Here is a 21,717-nt window from a genome sequence, read left to right on the forward strand (position 1 = left end):
CAAACATCCCTCATTCTGGAGAATTTTACAGCGTTTTCGGCGTTTTTTTTTTCAGAAAGTTTAAGAGCAAAAGAATGAAGTAAATCGCAGTATCTACTATAAAATTGGCAAATATAGAAAAAAAATTAGTGACTCAATCATATCTCTATTCTCTACCTACTATAAAGTTTAAGTGTTTGCTTAAGGCCAGGTAGTCCCTAAAATTAGCAGATCGATGTCTGTCAGTTCGAATATCGACGTAAAAGACATTAAAATAACATTAAATATCAGCGCGCCTAGTACAGTGGCGGTTACGAGTCACGACTTACGACGCTCGCCGCGTCTTTGTTAGGGCGAAATAGGAGAAAATTATACATTTTATTTTATTTTTTAATGGCCGAATCATTTATTAAAAAACTATTCGATTATTTTGTTAGAATTATAAAAAAACTATCCTTTTTATAAAAAAAATTATATCGTTGTCATTGAAAATTACGAGATGCTCTAATTTGAAGTGTATTTTTATGGTGAAATTCAAGATTTTTTACAGAATGAAATGCCATTTTTCAATATTTTGTTCGGTTATTTTGTTTCTTTCTTCCTTTTTGAGTCTACATCAATTTTGGTGTAAGAGAATTCCACATAATTTCTTCAGACTGGAAGCTTAAAAATCAGTCTTTTCCCAGAATCCGCGAAACGGCCTCGCCTTAAAAGCGCTAATCTGACGAACTACTGGAGCGATTTTTACGTAACGGCGCAGATGTAGAGTAGACCACGGTGAAAAACACAGACTACGCTTTTGCGGGAAATGTACAGTATCGTAAACGCGGGTAAAGAATTACGCGGACGGAACCGCGCGGGACTTTTGATGAGTGAGGGAGTTTATGATAACTGGCAGTTTTCTAGTTTATGATAAACGACAATTGAATGGCCCATACTCACTTCTCATACTCGTATCTGGTCACCTTGGAGACGATGAGACACTTCTGCATCTTCAGGCGCGGCTCGTGCGAGTGCTTGCGGCTGGCGTAGCCCTGCTCGCATAGCTCTTTGTGACGGAGACCTGAAAATAACGATGTGGTTAGTCTTTGAAGGCAATTGACTTCTAAGGGAAGGTTCTCGAATAGATAGAATATCCCAAAACGGTTCAGAAACTGAAAATATACTTTTAAGTAAGAAATGATCAAGAAATGCTTTAAAAAAGGAATACACGCGATGAAGCTTTATTTTTTTAAAGCTATGCTGTCCCACCACAGCCCACATCTGGCCATAGCACATAGTGCTCCCCAAAGTTTTCCACTTCTCTGGATCTAATTCTTATACAACCAGTAGGTCAGTTTTTATTTTGTATCTAGCTTAAGAAACGGGGATATCTCATACTAACATCCCCCCTCTATATCAAGGGGATGGGATAGGTTGGGTTGGGTTTGATAATTTTTTTGTTGTTTCTGTACTAATAGTAGGTTACATACCAAATTTCAGCTTTCTCAGACTTCAGGAAGTACCCTAACAATTTTGATGATCGGTGAGTCAGTGCCAGAAATGTGGGTTTTTGGACACCTATAAAATCTAAAGTATAATAGTAACAATATTCAAACTTTGCGCATTTAATTATTATACTCATGCCATTATATCTGCAAAATTTCAACTATCTGGCATTATCCGAACCAAAGTTACGAGGGTGCAAAAATACGACGAAACGCATCGAGAAAAGGTAGGTAGTGCCCATGCGCGCTACGCTTGGCTCATCTTGGCGGGGGCACTCCCGTGCACCCAGATTATAATATTAAATACATGTTCTGGTGATATTTCGTCGTCGGAGCACCGCGTAAAAGATGGTACCTAAAACTCCTAAAAGTATTGTGTCAATGAGGTGGCCTACTTTCTTTGTTTACATTTTTTATCAAAAACCTTATCTTATCTATAAATACAATATGATGCCAATATTTACTTAGAGAAATGCGTTTCATTAGGCAGTAGTTTAGCTATTAATAGAGAACATAGTAATATTAAAATATATGACATAGAGAATCATTTGCCACAGCTCTTTCAATCATTTCTATTGAAACGGACACAAAACAGGAGAAAGATCATCAAAATCAGAGTTTATACTGTAGCTATGGTAATATGAGCATAATAGCTAGGTCATTTAAAAAAACGCTCTTTTAAATCTTTACCTGCCGCTCAGAGACATTTAATGATGATTAAACTTTAATTTAATATAAAGAGTTTGACAGATAATGTGGCTTATGTCAAAATATTCATTTCATTGGCCGTGTTCGTCGGCGTAATTTTTAGCGCATTCGCTGCAGTTATTGCGCATGTCCAAATCATGTCATGCCATGGCAACGACAACTGTTTACGACTTTAAAAAAAAAAATGCGTAAACTCACTCATTTACTTAAAGGTGGAAGTTGTTTTCGCGGAATATTGCTAAAAATAATAACAAACTAAATTTAAACTATGGATTTCCGCAAAGTAACGCCTGATTCAATTAACTGTTTACGACTTGACATTTAACCCAATTGCAATTTGTTGGTGGCTTTGCAATGAACAAACCAGTGGGAGAGCCATGCTTCGGCACGAATGGGCCGGCATGACCGGAGAAATACCATGCTCTCACAGAAAACCGGCGTGAAACAGCGCTTGCGCTGTGTTTCACCGAGTGAGTGAGTTTACCGGAGGCCAATCCCCTACCCTATGCTCTTCTCTACCTTCCCCTATTCCCTTCCCTTCCCATCTCTACCCTCCCCTGTTACCCTATTCCCTTTTAAAAGGCCGGCAACGCACCTGCATCTCTTCTGATGCTACGAGTGTCCATGGGTGACGGAAGTTGCTTTCCTTCAGGTGACCCGTTTGCTCGTTTGCCCTCTTATTTCATTAAAAAAAAACAATTAAATTTTAAAAAATTTCCAAGTGATCCATGTCCATATTTTCCAAAATAAAATAATCAAACACTATCATAGTGTTAAATAAATTATTTGTGCGGCTGTTAGACAATTTAGGCTGTCCGTGTTTAGGCTTATGTATTTATGTTTAGCTTCTATTATTTTAATCATGTACTTATAAACAAATTAAGACGTTGTTTACGTCTTGACCAGCAACTTGTTATGGCGTTGCCATGACATCTTTTGGACATGCGCAATAAAAGGTTTGTCCAAAAATACGCCGACGAACACGGCCATTAATGTTCGTCTTTGAGTGCGGCATCGGCAGTAGAAGGTTTGAAGGCCTTTAGTTTAATTTTTTAACTATCTAAGACCTAGGTTATTGCAGAGTAATGTTGTGTACATCTAAATCTCCAAAAGGTACCGTAGTAAGTAGAGGTATGGTATTAATATGACAGAAATAGAAGATTTGTAAATTTGAAATCATAGTGTAGCAATCATCAATCAAGTACATTTATTACTACAGTAATTAATGAGGGGCGTGTTCTTGCGTGTTATCATTATGTCAATGAGTTTTATTTATAATTTAAATTCTTTACCACGAACCCCGATAACTTTATGGAGAATGTTCGAGAAATAAAATATTAAAGTATTTTTTTATTTTGGCTTAATTTATGGTTGGTACTTAATGAAAATTTGTATTTTTATTGAAATTAAGTGTACTCATTAAAAAAGTTATTTTAATTCATAATTTAAATACAAATTTTAAATTATTTTATATCATTGTTTAAATTAAGAATAGAAGGTAAAGTTCAGAATATTTAAAAAAATGTATTTGAAGTAGGTACATAGATTTTTTGTACCCAATATGTACAAAAATATAGATTTTTAACTAACTCGGAATAATGTCGAGAGATAGAAATTCTGCTCGAGGCTGTGGGTATAAACTTAGTATTACATCCTACTAATATTATAAAGGCGAAAGCTTGTTTGGATGTATGGATGTGTGGATGTATGGATGTTTGTTACTCTTTCACGCAAAAACTACAGAACGGATTTTAATGAAACTTTACAATAATATAGCTTATACATCAGAATAACACATAGGCTACAATTTTAACCGATTTTCAAAATTTTTCTTTTGGTAGGTATGTTTGTATCATCCCAATTTGGTATTATATTCACAAAAGTGGTGATCTGATGAAGGATCCATAAGTAATCGAGGGAACTCCTCAAAATTTATGGGAAAACCTGGTATACCGTGGTTCGGAAGGTGCCGAGAGAACTCCTGATTCTTTATAGATACAAGTTTGGGAGTTTCGGCGTTGTTTTAAGAGGATTCCACACCGCCATTTTTTCCATACAAACGTTGTCCCCTGTTTCCTCCCTGGATAATGCTAGTAGAGTTATAATTTTTTTCCTGAATATCTACGGCCACTAATACAATGTCCCTATGTTTTCTTTTTTTTCATAATTTAATTATTAAATAAGATATGAACGTTCAAAAACCCAAAAAAATGGCCAGATTTTCCACTGTGTTCAAACGTCCAGAAAACAGATTTGGATAGATTATACAAAAAAAGCAAAACATAGGAACACAGCTCAAGCCTTTTTTTAATCTTTAATGAAAAAAGTACTTAAATCGGTTAAGTTTTGGAGAAGGAATCAGGGGACAACGAATCGTTGATTTTCTGGATTTTCTGCAGTTGTCTCTATCGCGTTCTGCGGTATAGGCTTGAGGTAAGGGAGACAGCTATAGATATTACACGTACTTTTTTTTCATTTCTCTAGCCGCTGTGGTATCCTCTTAAGAACGGAATACATATGCTACTATGCAAATTACATTCATCATCATCATCACTACCATAATATTATACCATGCATCGTCCCATGATTATGAGCCTTTTCATAGTCTTTTAGATCGAGGCTCGAGTTTGTCAAGCAATAATTTAAAAAAATCTATACTTAATATTATAAACCTGAAGAGTATGTTTGCTTGAATGCGCTAATCTCAGGAACTACAGGTTCAATTTTAAAACTTATTTCAGTGTTAGATATCTCATTTATCGAGTAAGGCTATAGGCTATATTATATTATATTATCACGCTAAGACTAATACGACCGAAGAAACTCAGGAAAATGTAGTAAAAACGGGGAAAACTGGAGCAATTGTTATAGCAATATTTGGCACTTATATAGAGTAGACCACGTGAAAGGAGTATTTATAGCTATTTTTATTCGAAAATAGTACGGTTTCTGTGAAATTCCTAATTTACGCGGGCGAAGCCGCGCGGGACATCCACTATTTAATATTTTGTACTAAGTAACGTGTTTTATTTGTGGACGCGATATCAGCAATACTGGCCCTCACAGCTCACTGGAGCGGACAATTCCACTGTTGACTGTCACTGAACCAGCAATAAGCAGTTACGAGAACGAAATTTATCAAAGGTCGGGACTCGGGGGTTCTGATAATAACTGGACATGTTTTGATCGCTTGTTTTGATGTCTGATTCCTGTCTGTAGGCGTATGCATATTGTGTCTCTAAAAATACTGTATTTCTGATAGCTGACGCCAGCCTGAAAAGGACTTTACGTCCATACCGTGCTATCATAATATTATTACCTCGATCCTGGGAATCGCTGAAACAATAAATTATCAATTGTTATGGGGGATGGGTTATTATATTATGTAGAATGGCTTTACATACTTATAAATAAGAAAAGGTTTACCCTGTATTATTGCAAATACTTACTATATGTTATGAGGTCTAGGGAACCCACCCTGGGTTATAGTCTATAACCCAGGGTGGGTTGCCTAGACCTCAGTCCTCACTATCTTTTCTTTCCCTTGGTTGTGAAAATTGTCATCACACAATAAAGGTTTGGAAAGGACAACCATTTTTTTTTTTTACATTTTGCTCAATACATCATAATCATAGTGTAACAGTGGTGGGAATATTAGGCCCCTTATTCTTTAAAGACCCTATTGCATTAAGATAAACTTGTAATGAAAATTTGTGTGTTTGAATAAATAAACAATAATATTTTATAGTAGGCACATTAAAATACAATATATACAATGCAAATAACACTTCCTTATTCCATTAGTCAAAATTAATGAGGAGTATGTCAGATAACAGTAACGTCATATTACTAATCAGCTGATAAAATTCGCGACTCGTTCCGTGGTTACATAATCTCATTGTTGGCGCATGTATTTCGCGTGGCCGCTATCCTACATTTACTGGGTACCTATTATTTAAATTTTAACCTAATTATTTACAAAGTTAAATGGATCGTTAAGAATTTCCCAGCAAGATAATTACTTATAAGTATAGATGACGCAGTACTCTGGTTGAATCTGCTATTTGCTTGAATTACTAGCAAATTCATTGTATGAAACCATATAATTTACAGTCAACAATTTCATGAGTTGGCCTTAAGTCATTAAATTAAAATATGGTTTTCTATTCAATGAATTCTGCAGTCATTCAATCAAAAGCAGATTCGACCAGATGACTGCAAAATGTACCATCAAGGAAATTAATGCCTAGGCAGTTGACGGACTAGCTAAAATTGATCGGAGGGGTTTGACTTCATGATGTGGTGATCACTTATTTTTACTAGTTATTTTTATAGTGCCCAAGTATGTGCGCAGTACACAAGAGCACTCTCTATTCCTTTACTCTCATAACCCAGTGGGACGGAAGACCGACACGACTGGCGAGAGATCAGGCGCAGGACCGACTTTTTACATGCCCATCCGACGCATGGATCATCTTACTTGTCAGACATCAGGTGATCAGCCTGTATTGTCCTAACCAAACTTGGAAATAACATGTTTCCAACGCGGGAATCGAACCCACGACCTCCCGAGTCAAGAGCCGCGCTCTATACCACTAGACCACGGAGGCGTTATTATGTTGATTATTGTAATTATGTATGTAATATGTAGATAAAAGCTTGTTAAGATTGGCACACTGTCGAAATTGCACACGCATTATATATTTTTTTTCCCTTGTATTCGATCTACAATCAGTCGCCAGACTATGATTAGATGTTTTGAATGATTGAATGGCGTTTAAGAGGATCTGAAGCCAGTGCTTCATACTCTAATCAGTGAAATAAGTGGTTTCTTTTCAATGTTTTAACCACGTTGCGGGAGTCGAGCAGTTCCTGGGCAAGGGGGTTTACATAATTAGTAAGGCGTATAGCGTGCTGATTTTTATAGCGTTCAATCTCAGTGGCCACAGTTGGTACATTTAGGTACTCATGTACTTCGCTGGTTCTAGTAAACCATGGAGCTTTGGCTATGTTCCTTAAAATATTATTTTGCACTCTTTGGAGGCACATGATATTGCTTTTACAGGCAACTCCACATATTGGAATTCCATATGTCCAAATAGGCTTTAATGTGGTGTTATAAATTAAGAGTTTGTTCTCTAGGGAAAGTGCTGATTTTCTTCCTAACAGCCAGTTCAGGTTGCGGAACTTAAGGTTGATTTGATCTCGCTTTGCTTTATTATGATTTTTCCATGTGATTCGTCGGTCCAGATGAAAACCCAGGTACTTTACACAGTCTGTCTGAGGTAGAGCACTATTCTCTAGGTATACTGGGGGACAGGTACCTCTTCTTAGGGTAAAGGTGATGTGATTTGATTTGAGGGCGCTAGCTCGAATGCGCCACTTTTGGAACCATGAGGAGACTAAGTTTAGGACATGCTGGAGTTTTTCACTGGCTTTTTCATGGTCATTATCAACAGCCAGGTAAGCAATATCATCAGCGTATGTCGCAACACTCACGTCGGCAACGGTGGGAATATCGGATGTGTAGAAGTTATACAACACAGGGCCTAGAACAGAGCCTTGTGGGACTCCAGCTCTTATTGGGTACAGCGATGATCTAGCTTTTCTTTGTTTGACCTGAAATAGTCTATCGCTCAAGTAGGACTTTATAATGTGAAACAAGGAGTGCGGTAAGAGTCTTTTTATTTTTGCGAGTACCTAATCCTTTGTGCCAGACTCGATCAAATGCCTGTTGCACGTCTAGAAAGGCCGCTGAGCAGTAATTCTTATTTTCGAGACATTGTCTTATGACGTGATATACGCGATGGACTTGTTCAGTTGTGGAGTGCCCATTTCTGAATCCAAATTGGTGTTGGCGCATTATATCCTTATCGTTCATAAGCTCCATGACTCTTGTGAGGATGTCTCCTGTTCTCTCCAAGCTATGAGATTTTTTTTTCCCATAGCTTGGAGAGAACAGGAGTGAGGCTTATAATAGGTCTATACGAAGAACATTCATGCGGTGGCTTGCCGTACTTGTGGATCATAACAATTTGTGAGATTTTCCATAAACTAGGAAAGTGTGAGGTCCGCAGTATGGAGTTGAACAGGCAGGTAAGAAAAGTGATACACTTTTTGGAAGTTCCCTCAGTATTCTAGGTGTTATTAAATCAAAACCAGGAGCTTTATTGAGGTCTAAGGCTTTTATTTCCCTGTATATTTCTTTGGGTGTGGTAGGTTTAAGTGGCAAGCACAACTGAATATCTTGAGACAAAACGCTGTCAAGATCTGCATCATCACTTAAGGTCTCATTTGGGGTGAAAATTTCTGATAAGTGATGCTCAAATGCTTCCGCTTTCTCATCAGTCCGTGCCCATCTTTCTGTACCGGACTGTTTTCTTATAGGCGGAAACGACTCTTGAGGCTTATTGAGATGTTTCGTGGCCTTCCAGAGAGAATTGTTGCCCTGACCAGATGCTGTAAGATTTTCGAGGATTGTCTTAAGAGTGTTGTCCTTATGCTCAGCGAGCATTGCTTTAAGCTCATTTATGGCTCTGTTCAGTTTTTCTTTGTCTAAGTTGAGTCGGGATGTCTGCCATATTCTCCGAAGTCTGCGCTTCTCTGCTATTTTTGATTTAATTTCAGATGACTGGGTTTGTACATTATAGTCTTTATGTTTTATTGAGGGTGTGTTGGACCAGGCAGCCACTTGTATAAGATTAGTTATATATTTACAAGCCTCATCAATGTCACTAGGTGTTTTTAGAGGAATCCTGAGATTAATTTTTTCTTTGATGTAAGCACGGAAACCGTTCCAGTCTGTTTTTCTATTATGTAGAGATTCAGGCTTCTTACTTTCAAGAGTGGTAGTGCTTAAAGTAAGTATTACTGGGGTATGGTCGGGCCTGTCCACATGACCACGTTACAGCGTGAGACATTCTCTAGTGACTTGTCACCATAACAGCATAAAAATATGAACATTTGCCAGAAACTCAAACATAAATTTTTTCAATATTTTTTGTGAACATTATCTACTGGTGTCAACCACTGGTTCATAAATTAACCCAGTGAGAAGAACCGATGTAAGAAACAGTATTTTTTTTGGAAATAGCTTTTATATTCATGGCAACAAAATATAGCAGGGCATTCACTGCAGGTGGCCCTTTTTATAACAAACTGTTTTTTTTAATGTTTGCTCCTAGTATTATGTCTTGTTAATTTATCTTCATAAAGAGAAAGGTTTCCTACATGATCTGTCTTAAAATTTGTGTCATCTCACCATTATCAATTTCAGATGCCCCTTTGTTTTAGTTTCTTTTGAGTACCACAGTTCTTTGTTTTTTTTTTTTTTTTGTTTTATGTTAGTTTATTTATTTATATCCAGACTTAATTTCTGATTCACTAAGCATGCAATCATCTACACGAGTAAGAATTTCAGATAAAGTGAGATTAAACCGCAATACCACAATGACCTTATGACTGTCAACCTAGTAATGATGATTAAATAGTAAACAATCTGTAATTAGAATCATAATAATTGATAAACAGGAAATTGTGAGAAATGCAGTTTATTACTATCTATCTCTGAGTATCAAGTGTAAATGCCTATTTCCTTATTTGAAACATTGAACATTTAAAGTATCTATAGATAATATTGAAATGAGTATGTAAAGTGCATCTTTTCTCATTATAAAATAGTACAAAAAGAAATATTTTTTTAATTTGTTAAATGATAATTGGCAAATAACCAATTAGTGCCACAATCCTGAGCCCTACTTTCTCTATTAACTCAACTCAATTTCTACATTATCTTTATTATTCTATCTGCAATATTCTGAATGAATTAAAATGCATTTTTAAAGTAATATAATATGAAGTAGGCTGCGGTCAACAAACAATAACCTGTCCTTCAATGTGCAGAAAAAGCCGTTCTACAATTAGTTGAGTGTTAATGTAAATAATGACGTCAGTAAAAACAATATAACGTGATAATCCATACTAATATTATAAATGCAAAAGTGTGTCTGTCTGTCTGTTACCTCTTCACGCCCAAACCGCTGGACCGATTTTGCTGAAATTTGGCATGGAGATACTTTGAGTCCCGGGAAAGGACATGGGATACTTTTTATCCCGAAAAATGTACGGTTCCACCGCGATAAACGATTTTTGGCGCAACGGAGTTGCGGGCGTCATCTAGTAACTAAATAAATGATGTCAAAATAATGACTATGGCAAATAACTTATTTCTTATTAAAATATTTCCCGAAATGTGTACAAGACATACTTATTGTAGGTATGTAGTTATACAAATATAAATCTATTTCTCCTATTTTATCATAATGTTTGTGAGGGTAGAAAATGTGTTTATTAATACAATAAATTAAGTATACTTACGTCTTAATCCTTTAGCTATAGACACGGTGAAATTACTTAGTACAGACATCTTGTATAGTCCAGCTATATGTTATCCACAAAAAATTAAACAGCAACTGGTAATCTTATCACCGACACCAAAAGTACGTGTTTGTCTCCGTAATAAATTGATTGAACTAAATTAGCACTAATAATAAGGGGCTTGGCTGATAATGGTTTTTGCCTCGTCAAAATGGCGTTTTACTGAACTTATCTTGACATTATTCGTATGCAAGCGGTTTTACTTTTAATTCTTTTATAAAATCAAGTCATAAAGTTGATAAAAATAACAAAATTAAAGTAAACTTTCTAAAACCGAAAGGCGAAATCCGGATTCCGGAATAACTAGAATTCTTGGCTGTTTCTAACTCCAAGCAGTACGTGGCTAATAGTATCTGACGTCGTGATATCCAATCTGATCTGATCTGATCTGGTCAAATTACTCTGTGCCGTATACTACTTACGTTTCAGAACACACCCTTTGTTACCGTCAAATGTCAGTTGTCAAAGCTCATATGTCAAAAAAATAGTTTTTTTTCTTATTGTGGCACTTCGGCTATATAACCATGGCCAGTGTCGACTGTCGAGTATATTATGGCGGGAAAACAATATTCTTATAGCCCATTTACATTTGCGTACGAGTCGCGTGGCCAGGGACGAGGCGAGGGCCGAGTGTGAACAGACGCTCGTGGCTCGCCTCGTCCCTCATCTCACAAAATCTTTATTCAAGGCTGTCTACACACAAGCGCCGCCGCCGCGGCGGTGCTGCTCCATTACGCATCCTTGTTTCTATTTGGCATTTGCCCTTACACACGGCGCCGCGGCGGCGAAAAACGCTGCCGCTGCGTCGCCTTGTGTAAACACGCTTACGACTTCACTATATGACTTTAAGTCAAGACAAGACGTTAAACGTCACAGTCAACGTCTTGACTAGTTGTCCTTTTAGTCATTCAATTGAACGGTTTCATTTAATTAATGTGCTAGTCATTCAATTGAATTGCAGAATAATCAGATGACTGCGACATATATATTTATAGTCCGTCAAGAAAGTAAAGAAATTAAAAAGTGGCAACATCGTAGCGTCATCCTTTTTTCTTAGATTGATTTGAAAGGAATGTCACTACGATGTTGCCACTTTTTAATTTCTTCACTTTCTTGACGGACTATAGATTAATTTAATAACTTACTAATAAATAAAATAAAACATAACCATATTGTGTTAATTGTATATTAAGTCTTCATCGATTTTTACAAAATAAAAAACGACAAGGAAATAAATACTTAGTAATAGATAAACTTACTTAAAATTATAACAAAGACAGTGAACACTATCACACGCATCGACATTTTTTATTTATCAAAGTTTAAAAAATACAAATTTTGTTCAGCGAACAGGATAAATTTTGAAAAGGGCTAACACTACTTGTCTCTTTCACAAGCGCACAAATTTAACGCCATTTTTTTTTCACAGGCCCAGTAATGACCAAGACTTAACTATATTTTGGTGTGCGAGTAAAAGAGATAAGTACCATAGGTCCTTTTAAAAAATTATCTCTACCGGGCGACAGAAAATTTGTTGTTACATTTTTCATTTAAGATCACATTTGCTTAGATAATTTTGAAAACAAAAGATTAATAAAATTGCAGCAAATAAGTTGTTACAAAGAAACAAATTACTTTCAGGCTAACCAGCTACATAAAGTATGTGATATCTTTACATTAGTATAAATTAAAACTGCTATAGTCTGCAAAATAAAAGTGCACAAGTGAACATGATTTAGAATAAATAAACTATGAAATAAATAACATTAAGTACCTGGCAGCAACTTTGTTACTACTGACTAAATTGTCTATGGTTTGTGGATAGAGGATGTTAATTATAAAGCTATTTGCACATTAGTTTATACATGGCATAGAAATGTGAGCTCGAATTTAATAAATACCTTAACAATATCTTGTAGACGCTGAGCAAGGCGACGTAATGGCCGGTTTACCTTATTCCAATCCAGCGCTGGATTGCTACCGGAATAATATAAACGGCTCTGGAATACAATTCAGTGCATTCCAGTACCCGTCTTCAGTATTCCAGTAGCAACCAGCGCTGGATTGGATCACTGGATTGAAATAGTGTAAGCCCGCTATTTCAATCCAGTTTATCCCGACTTATAGTCGGGATAAACTGGATTGAATCCGAATCCGAATTATCCCGACTTATAGTGGGGATAATTCTATTTTGCTCTGTCTACACGTAATTGAGTTGGCCAGTTGAAGACAAGCGAAAGCTTCGTTTGGCTATTTTTTCTGTATGTGTAAAACAATTATTAAAATGTAGGTACCAGCAAACATGTAATTTAAATTAACTAATCTTATATCTACAAAGATTCTTAGAGTATCTGAACTAAAATTATTAATAAAGTCAGGTCACTGAAAATGGAGAATTTTTGAAAACGAGCTACAGCTCGACAAGGCTTTAAATGAACGTGACGAAAAAAGGAACTAACGCTGTCATCATACAAAAACGCCATTTTTGACAGTTCTCCTTTACCAACAGCGCTCCCGTCCACGTTCATATAAAGCCTTGTCGCACTTTAGCTTGACTTGTCTCACAACTTAACATAACGAAAAGAAAGAGACGAGTAGTGTTTGAAATTTCCCTATATCCAGCGACCAGACTTTAGTATACAGCATCGTTTAGAAAGGATAGTTCGTAATTTTATAAGCACGCCAAAACCAAACAAAATCATAAAAATTCCGTTATATCTACAAACAAGTAACTTAGTTTAGGAGTATTGGAAGCATTTGTAGATAATGAGGAAATGCAAGACTTTGGCCTGGTTTTTCTATAGAAATTAGACAGTAGACGAAGATAGTTATAAAACCATATTTAATCTAAAATGAAGTAAGAGAATATTTTGCGAGGATGTATCAATCATATTTCTAACAAAAACACGGGTATTACCTATCACCCCCGTATCGTTTTTTTTTCCGCCAACCTTGATAAAAACCACTGTCATGTAAGCTATACGGCAAAAACCCATCAGTTTTTAAATAAAATCCAAATCCAAACATTAGATGAAACAAATATTTTAAAAAACAAAAAAAAATACTATTCCCAGAAGCTTAAAAACAAAACCTATCATAACTTACATATTTCTTGACCAGATCAATAGTGACTTAAATTTCCACTCATTTTCATAATCGATATTATTAATTCAACAACAATGTCCATCTCCGTCACTCGCGTGTGCCCTCTCACTTTAACACTATGCTCAAGAGCGCTAGTCCTTTATTAGGATGTATAGTGCACAAAGTATACTGTATTTGGAATAAGTTTTTAAACGCATATTCAAATTATTATGAAACATTTATATTTATATTATTTAACCAAATATTTTTATTGGATATTATTGTATACTAAAATCTTAATTGAATTTTTTTAAAGATTTGTTTTTCCGAGGTTAAAATATTATTTAATCTGTAGAATATTATCGAAAATGTAACATTATTGCTTTCACGCATTCGTGAATAAAAATTCGAAATTGTCAAAAAATAACTAACTCGTATGACGTACCTATTGTTTATCCATTAGAGCTCGACAAGGCTTTAAATGAACGTAGCGAAAAAAGGAACTAACGCTAACATCATACAAGACCGCCATTTTTTACATGTACTTGACAGTTGTCCTTTACCAGCAGCGCCCCGTCCACGTTCATTTAAAGCCTTGTAACACTTTAAAAGAACATTTAAACTCTCCCATAATAAATTAATTTACAAACATACAACATTAATAAACCACTATCGATGTTCGCGTTACAAAAAACCAAAAATTAATAACAACAATTATTTCAGTCTTCTTTTTTTTCTTGTTCCGTTTTCGCGTCCCCGTTGGGAATGGGGGTCGGTCGAGGGGAATCCCCTTCAGATTCTAAAAAAAAATCTTTATTAGTAACGTGTATCCTAGACACCTAATTAACGATTTTTTACTTAGATGTCGTGAAATTAGAAGGTGTGATCGCTCTAGGCGATACTTCGCTGCAGCGGAGAGACGCGGGCCGCGGCATTGTACTTTCTATAGTTCTGAGTTTCTGACGTTTTATGTGGCCTAGCTCCGCTGCCGCGTAGTGCGGCTTGGCTCATTACGATTTCATACAAAGAATATTTGGCCATGAACTGTCGCGCCGCTTTGCTGCTGCAGTGTCGCTTAGTGCGGTCTCACCTCAAAAGGCTTGGGACAAAGATAGAAAGACATAATATCGTCTCGCTCACCGCATGATTTCGTGACTTCGTTTCTCTTGTCTTCCTCGCTGTCGCTGCCGGAGCTGGCCACCGACGACTCGTCGCCGCTTCCCGCTGTAAACAATTATCAAAGTTATTTTTTAGTTTTTACCACAAATCCTACTGTTGGCATACAATGACATATTATTGCACTACTTATTCTGTTTCTACAGGTCAGCGTAAATACCGTGATCGGAACGTTTTCGTGCGCGAGTGTGACAACTATTTGTCAAACCCTTTTTAGGGTTCCGTAGCCGTAGTTATAGATTCGTTATGTCTGTCTGTCTGTCCGTCCGTATGTCACAGCCATTTTTCTCCGAAACTATAAGAGCTATACTATTGAAACATGGTAAGTAGCTGATGTAGTCTGTGAACTGCATTAAGATATAAAAATGGAAAAATTATCAAAAATTTTAGGGGTCCCCATAGGTACAACTGAAACAAAAAAGATTTTTCGTCTAACCTATGCGTGAGGGATATCTATGGATAGGTCTTTAAAAGTCATATTGAGGTTTCTAATATCATTTTTTTCTAACCTGAATAGTTTGCGAGAGATACTCTTCCAAAGTGGTAAAATGTGTCCCCCCCCCCTTTAACTTCTAAAGTAGGGGCATGATAATTCTAAAAAAAAATATATAATTTGATATGTACATGTACATTACTATAAAAACTACCAACGAAAATTGGTTTGAACGAGATCTAGCAAGTAGTTTTTTATACGTTATAAATGGTAAACCTAAATGTAAATTTCATTAAATCAACTGAAATATAAAAATATTTTGGACCTATCAAACTTATGGCTCCGCATAGATTGCGACGACCACCCTCGCGTCTATGCGTGCCTATATAGGTCCCATAGTGGTGACCCCGAGACGGACCGACTCTTGGAGCACCTGCAAGCTGCTTCAGATTTTGTGCAGCAGCAGATCCCATCCGCAGAGATCATAATACTTGGCGACTTTAATGCCCACCACGCCGACTGGCTCAATTCCAGTAAAACTGATTATGCGGGGAGATCTGTCTGCAACTTTGCCCTTGCGAACGACTTGACACAACTGGTTCCTACGCCTACGCGAATCCCAGATGTGGATGGTCAGAATCCTTCTTTGTTGGACCTCCTACTGACTTCAAATCCTGACGGCTACCAAATATCCGTAACCGCACCACTTGCTTCATCGGATCATTGCCTTGTTAGGAGTTCTGTGCCACTTACGACGGTGTTAAGACAGCGCGCTGTTAAATACCGTCGTGTGTGGCACTACAAGTCAGCAGACTGGGATGGGATGTGGTCGTTTTTTGCATCCTATCCTTGGGGGCACGTGTGCTTCTCGCCGGATGATCCCGACAACACTGCCAACACTGTTGCCGATGTGTTGATGCAGGGGATGGAACTTTTCATTCCGACCTCTGTAGTGCCAATTGGCGGCAGATTTCGTCCCTGGTTTGGTTCATCCCCCAAAAAAGCTTCTCGCCGGAAGCAGGAGGCTTACCAATCCTGGGCCAACGCAGTGTCTGCTCGGGATTTAAATACCAGCACATATAAAAAGGAGTACAACCTTGCCTCTAGGTCCCTCAAGAAAGAGATTACTCGGGCAAAGCAACAGCACGTCAATAGAATTGGCAAGAGACTTGAGTGCCTCCCCTCGGGAACCCGTGCATTCCGGTCTCTGGACAAAGCTATTGAAGGAAATTTCTGCAAGCCAACACTACCATCCCTACACGTAGGAAATGGATCGTTGGCCCAGGACGCAAAAGACAAAGCCGATCTTCTGGGCAAGCTCTTTGCGTCAAACTCGACCATGGATGACGGGGGGCAGAAACTAATAGAATACCGCGATGCACGAGCATCATGTCGGATATTCGGTTTCATCAGCGCTCAGTGCGAAAAGCCCTCTGTTCCCTTGATATCCAAAAGTCGAGTGGGCCTGACGGAATCCCGCCTATTATGTTGAAAACGTGTGCTCCGGAGTTGGCTCCGGTCTTGACGCGTCTTTTTCGGCTCTCCTATTCCACTGGCATCGTCCCGGCTTCCTGGAAGACAGCCTTGGTGCACCCGATACCCAAAAAAGGTGACCGCTCAAATCCTTCCAACTACAGACCAATCGCTATAACCTCTCTCTTCTCGAAGATAATGGAATCCATTATCAATAGCCAGCTTCTTCGATACTTGGACGGCCAGGGATTGCTAAGCGACAAACAATACGGGTTCCGTAAGGGTCGCTCGGCTGGTGATCTCTTGGCATACTTGACTCATCGTTGGGCTCAGGCAATTGAGTCGAAGGGAGAACATTGGCTGTTAGTTTGGACATTGCGAAGGCCTTTGATCGGGTTTGGCATAAAGCGCTGCTATCAAAGCTTCCATCATACGGGCTGCCCGAGAAATTATGTAAGTGGGTCACTAGTTTCTTAGCAGACAGAAGCATAAAGGTCGTAGTTGACGGCGAATGCTCGGAAACTCAGTCTGTTAATGCTGGTGTCCCTCAGGGCTGTGTGCTATCGCCTACTCTATTCATACTGCATATCAATGACATGTTACAAACTAGGGTTGTTGAGGAAGTGATTATGAGGAGGAGGAAGAGGAATTGTCACGCGCAAATTTAGAGGATGCGGATGAGGAAGAGGATATTTTTTTGAGGAAGAGGATGCGGATGAGGAAGCGGAAGAGGAAGTACGTCCATATAGTACAGCGTTTCCCAATGTGGGCGATTACGCCTCCTTGTGGGCGCTGAAAGTCTAAAGGGGGGCAGTGTGGGACTCAGAAAAAATGGCGGAATTTTGTAGAGGCTGGAGGGGCTAATATTAGCGACAAATTTGTGGCAAAAGCCCCTTAATTTAAATTAGGAAAAGAAAGTAGGTGAAACAATGGGGGCACTTAAACATATTTTGTTCTCAAAGTGGGCAGTGGACAAAAAAAGTCTGGGAACCCCTGATATGTTCATCTTATAATGCTATCAATACGGCTTACGACATATTCTCTGGTTCTCTTGTCTCTTCTAAAAAGTCTCTTATGGGCATCTTCGGTTAGGGTAATGGCTGTCTTTTTTTTTCCTTTTCTTTTTGTAACTGTATTTAATTTAGTATTTAGTTGACACAACTCTTTTATTTTGTTATGTGCATGTTGTGTTCACTTCCTAGAGAGATACATTCCCTAGTATTAGTCATTTTTATACTCTATTATTTATAACTGCATGTATTGTGAATTGTATCTTGTTTTGTGAACCAAATTAAAAAAAAAATATATATAGCACTACACTTCGGTCTCATTTCGATTTTCGATAAAAGAAATCAAATTATTAGATTATTCGCACTGCGTGCGTTTCTGCGTAGTGCGTACACGCGTAAACAAAACAAGCGTTGTTTTGTTTACGCGTGTACGCACTACGCAGAAACGCACGCAGTGCGAATAATCTAATAATTTGATTTCTTGCTATATTATGTCAATAAAATTAAAACAAACAAGCAAGGAACAGCGCGGGTGGCGAGAGGGTAGGTCTCGCTCGCCCGTTCGGTCCAGCATCGCGCTCTGGCGTGTGCGTTGCCATGATTAGATACGCGACGCGCATGCACAGTGAAATTCCTCATAAATTCCTTTTAAATTTGGAGGAAGCGATAGCGGAAGAGGATTTTTGTATTTTTATTTATGAGGATGCGGTAACGGTTGAGGAACCCAAATTATTGCGGAACTTCCTCATTATGAGGAAGAGGAAGAGGAATCCTCAGCAACCCTATTACAAACCAACGGCATTCATTGCTATGCGGACAGATAGTACAGGTGATGCTGTATATACCGGCTCCCCTAATATTTCTCGGCAAAATGTCACTGAGAGTCGAAACGAACTTGTGTCTAAGGTGGAGAATTCATTGGAGAAGGTCTCTGAATGGGGTAGACGTAACTTAGTCCAATTCAACCCCACCAAGACATAAGTCTGCGCGTTCACCACTAAAAAGTCACCAATGGTCGTTTATCCTCGTTTCGAGGGCACATCTTTAACCATCTCCCCTAGCATTGAGATACTTGGCGTCAACATATCGAGCGAAGTCCAGTTCCGATATCATCTTGAGGGTAAGGCCAAATTAGCCTCGAAGAAGTTTGGCGTTCTTAACAGAGCGAGACAGTACTTCAGTCCGGACCAACGCCTACAGCTCTACATATGGAATATTGTTCCCATCTCTGGGCAGGGGCGCCAAAATACCAACTGCTCCCTCTGGATCGTATCCAACGAAGGGCTGCTCGAATTGTTGACTGCCATAGTGTTTCAAACAGCTTGGACCCCCTGGAATTACGCCGAGATGTAGCTTCACTCTGCATCCTCTATCGGTTGTATCACGGGGAGTGCTCTGAGGAATTGTTCGGAATCATACCACCTTCAACTTTTCGCTATCGTCCCACGCGAAAAACATACCATCCTCATCACCTTGATGAGTGGCATTCTTCCACAGTGCGTTTTTCGCGTAACTTTCTGCCGCGCACTGTAAAACTCTGGAATGAACTGTCACCAGCAGTATTTCCGAACCGATACGACCTGCAAACTTTCAAGAAAAGAGCGTATTCCCTCTTAAAAGGCCGGCAACGCACCTGCAGCTCTTCTGATGTTGCGAGTGTCCATGGGCGACGGTAGTTGCTTACCATCAGGTGACCCGTTTGCTCGTTTGCCCCCTTATTTCTTACAAAAAAAAATCAAAAACCTTTTAATTTCATAGAAATAAACCTTATTGCTGCTGCGGAACCCTTCAGGGGCGAGTCCAACTCGCACTTGGCCGGTTTTTTAAACTTCGTCCGATCCGTCCCATTGGTTTATTGATTAAGGCCCACTTGCGCCAAAACTTTGAGTTAAATAAATAACCCGGGGCTTACTAACTCAGAGTTGACGTTTTTAATTTTTAACTCATACCACATATTGCACCAGAAGAATTTATCCCAGAGTCAACTAACCCGGGCTTATGTCATGTTCATTCATTCTTTTTACATCCAGCCAAATGTGATAGAGCGAATGCTGAATAATTTAAGTGTACTGCTCTCTCGATCCACAGTACTTTAAATAAGGCTATCTCCTTATGTCAGATTTGAAATGACACGTAGTTCTATGTCGCATTGTGTTGTGAATTGTGATATTTTGTGCAAATAAATTAAGCGAAAAATGATAAAAATTGGGAAGAAACACTTGTGTCCAATGTTTATCTAGTCTGCCTATTTATAAAGGAGTTCACTAAAGACGCACTGATCCAATGATATTATTATTAAACTTTGGTAGGGAATTACTTTTTATGCTCATTTGTATATTGCAATTATTTTCAATTTTATTTAATAAAAAGAGAACAGTTTCTTTTTTTAGGCAAAATCTTCGATGGAAATCTTTGTCTCTTTGTGAGTACATACGGGACCCTAAATAGATCGGTCCGTTCTACAATCCTTCTGTAATATTACGAGTCCGAACTAATGTATTCGATAATTTCTTCATCATCATCAGATAACCACCACTGATCATTTATCATGGTTAAACACAAAATAAAACCGGTACCTATTACTAAACACAACAAAGTACATAAGTCATAACCGAAAAATCTCAGTTTTGATGTTACTAAACCAGAGTTAGTTGATTTAACTCTCCGACATCGGTGGGTTAAAAATTAAAAAAAATAACACGAGGTTAACTCCTAACTCTTGGTGGTGCAAGACATGATGAGAATTTAACTCCGAAGTATAATTTAACTCAGAGTTAACCGTGTTGACCCAGTCTGGCGCAAGTGGGCCTAAGAAAGTTAAGGAGGGTAGAGTCTTATAATAATTATATTGTGCACACACTTACCCCGGCCGCATATTATAAGAATGTCTGATCAAAAAAATTCGGACGCCCGCCGGAACGCACTCTGCTCATATGTTTTGTTGTGGACCCCGCATACTATCAGAATTTAGACGTGTCTGACGTCCGGTTCGGATGAGTGTCAGATGCCGTCGATCGGATAGCAAAAATTTTTCTGATCTAGAATTCGGAACGCGCTCTCTCTATACATTTTGTACTAAGCTCGGACTCGTCGGAAGGAAATTTCTAATAGGTGTGCGGTGTGGTGGTCGGGCGGGCATCAGAATTTCTATTTTTTTTATTAAATAAGGAGGCAAACGAGCTAACGGGTCACCTGATGGTAAGCAACTACCGACGCCCATATACACTCGCAACATCAGAAGAGCTGCAGGTGCGTTGCCGGCCTTTTAAGAGGGAATACCCTCTTTTCTTGAAGGTTTGCAGGTCGTATAGGTCCGGAGATACTGCTGGTGACAGTTCGTTCCAGAGTTTTACAGTGCGCGGCAGAAAGTTACGCGAAAAACGCACCGTGAAAGACGTGAAAGACTGCCACTCATCAAGGTGATGAGGATGGTATGTTTTTCGCGTGTTATAATGTTCGGCCGGCCTTAAGCACCGACTGCAAAACCATAGCTACATAAAACGAAGCTTTACTGACCGGCGTTTCTCGGCATGAGCGGCAGGGGGCGGGGCGACAGCAGCGGTGCGGCGGGGCGCTGCTTGCGCGCGGCGTTCATGCGCCCGCAGTACGCGCACACGTACGACACGTACTCGAACTCCTCCTCCATCGCCATGCCTGCACACACACACATTGATATAATAATATAGTGCAAGGAGGCTTTAAATAAACGAGGCGAAAAAAGGAACTAACGCCGCCATCATACAAAAAAAGCAATTTTTGACAGTTCTCCTTTACCTGCAACTTGTCGCATTATAGGGCGACATTTAAAGTTACTTTTTTATATTTTTAAAGTGATCTTGGTGATGGTTACATACAGACACATATAACAGAAATTACTTCCACAGCTTTGCTAAAATAAATATAGTTACTAGATTTTCGAAAATTTTGCACT

The 21,717-nt window shown here is 38.5% G+C and overlaps 2 protein-coding genes and 1 long non-coding RNA gene across 5 annotated transcripts in view; 1 reads left to right on the forward strand and 2 right to left on the reverse strand.

The window, feature by feature from the left end:
* Nucleotides 1–10,884, reverse strand: part of LOC121739639 (NAD kinase 2, mitochondrial) — a 24,809-nt gene extending 13,925 nt beyond the window's left edge. Inside the window, exons 1-2 of the mRNA XM_042132146.1 lie at nucleotides 10,551–10,884; nucleotides 922–1,042 (exon numbers count right to left, since the gene is read on the reverse strand). Of these exons, the coding sequence (XP_041988080.1) occupies nucleotides 922–1,042; nucleotides 10,551–10,599 (170 nt within the window). The 5' untranslated portion in view covers nucleotides 10,600–10,884. The remainder of the gene's footprint in view (nucleotides 1–921; nucleotides 1,043–10,550) is intronic.
* LOC121739648 overlaps nucleotides 1–14,096 on the forward strand; it is a 14,827-nt gene extending 731 nt beyond the window's left edge. Inside the window, exons 2-3 of the long non-coding RNA XR_006037482.1 lie at nucleotides 7,995–8,001; nucleotides 14,026–14,096. This is a non-coding gene — a long non-coding RNA (uncharacterized LOC121739648). The remainder of the gene's footprint in view (nucleotides 1–7,994; nucleotides 8,002–14,025) is intronic.
* The window catches only part of LOC121739642 (endoplasmic reticulum junction formation protein lunapark-B), a 25,732-nt gene continuing 18,010 nt past the window's right edge, over nucleotides 13,996–21,717 (reverse strand). For all 3 annotated transcript variants that reach the window (XM_042132152.1, XM_042132151.1, XM_042132150.1), the window contains 3 exons: nucleotides 21,303–21,440; nucleotides 14,835–14,918; nucleotides 13,996–14,493 (listed from right to left, as the gene is read on the reverse strand). In XM_042132152.1, coding sequence (XP_041988086.1) covers nucleotides 14,414–14,493; nucleotides 14,835–14,918; nucleotides 21,303–21,440 — 302 coding nt within the window. In that variant the 3' untranslated portion in view covers nucleotides 13,996–14,413. The remainder of the gene's footprint in view (nucleotides 14,494–14,834; nucleotides 14,919–21,302; nucleotides 21,441–21,717) is intronic.

The sequence above is a fragment of the Aricia agestis genome, chromosome 2, assembly GCF_905147365.1.
Source record: "Aricia agestis chromosome 2, ilAriAges1.1, whole genome shotgun sequence".
Classification (NCBI taxonomy): domain Eukaryota; kingdom Metazoa; phylum Arthropoda; class Insecta; order Lepidoptera; family Lycaenidae; genus Aricia; species Aricia agestis.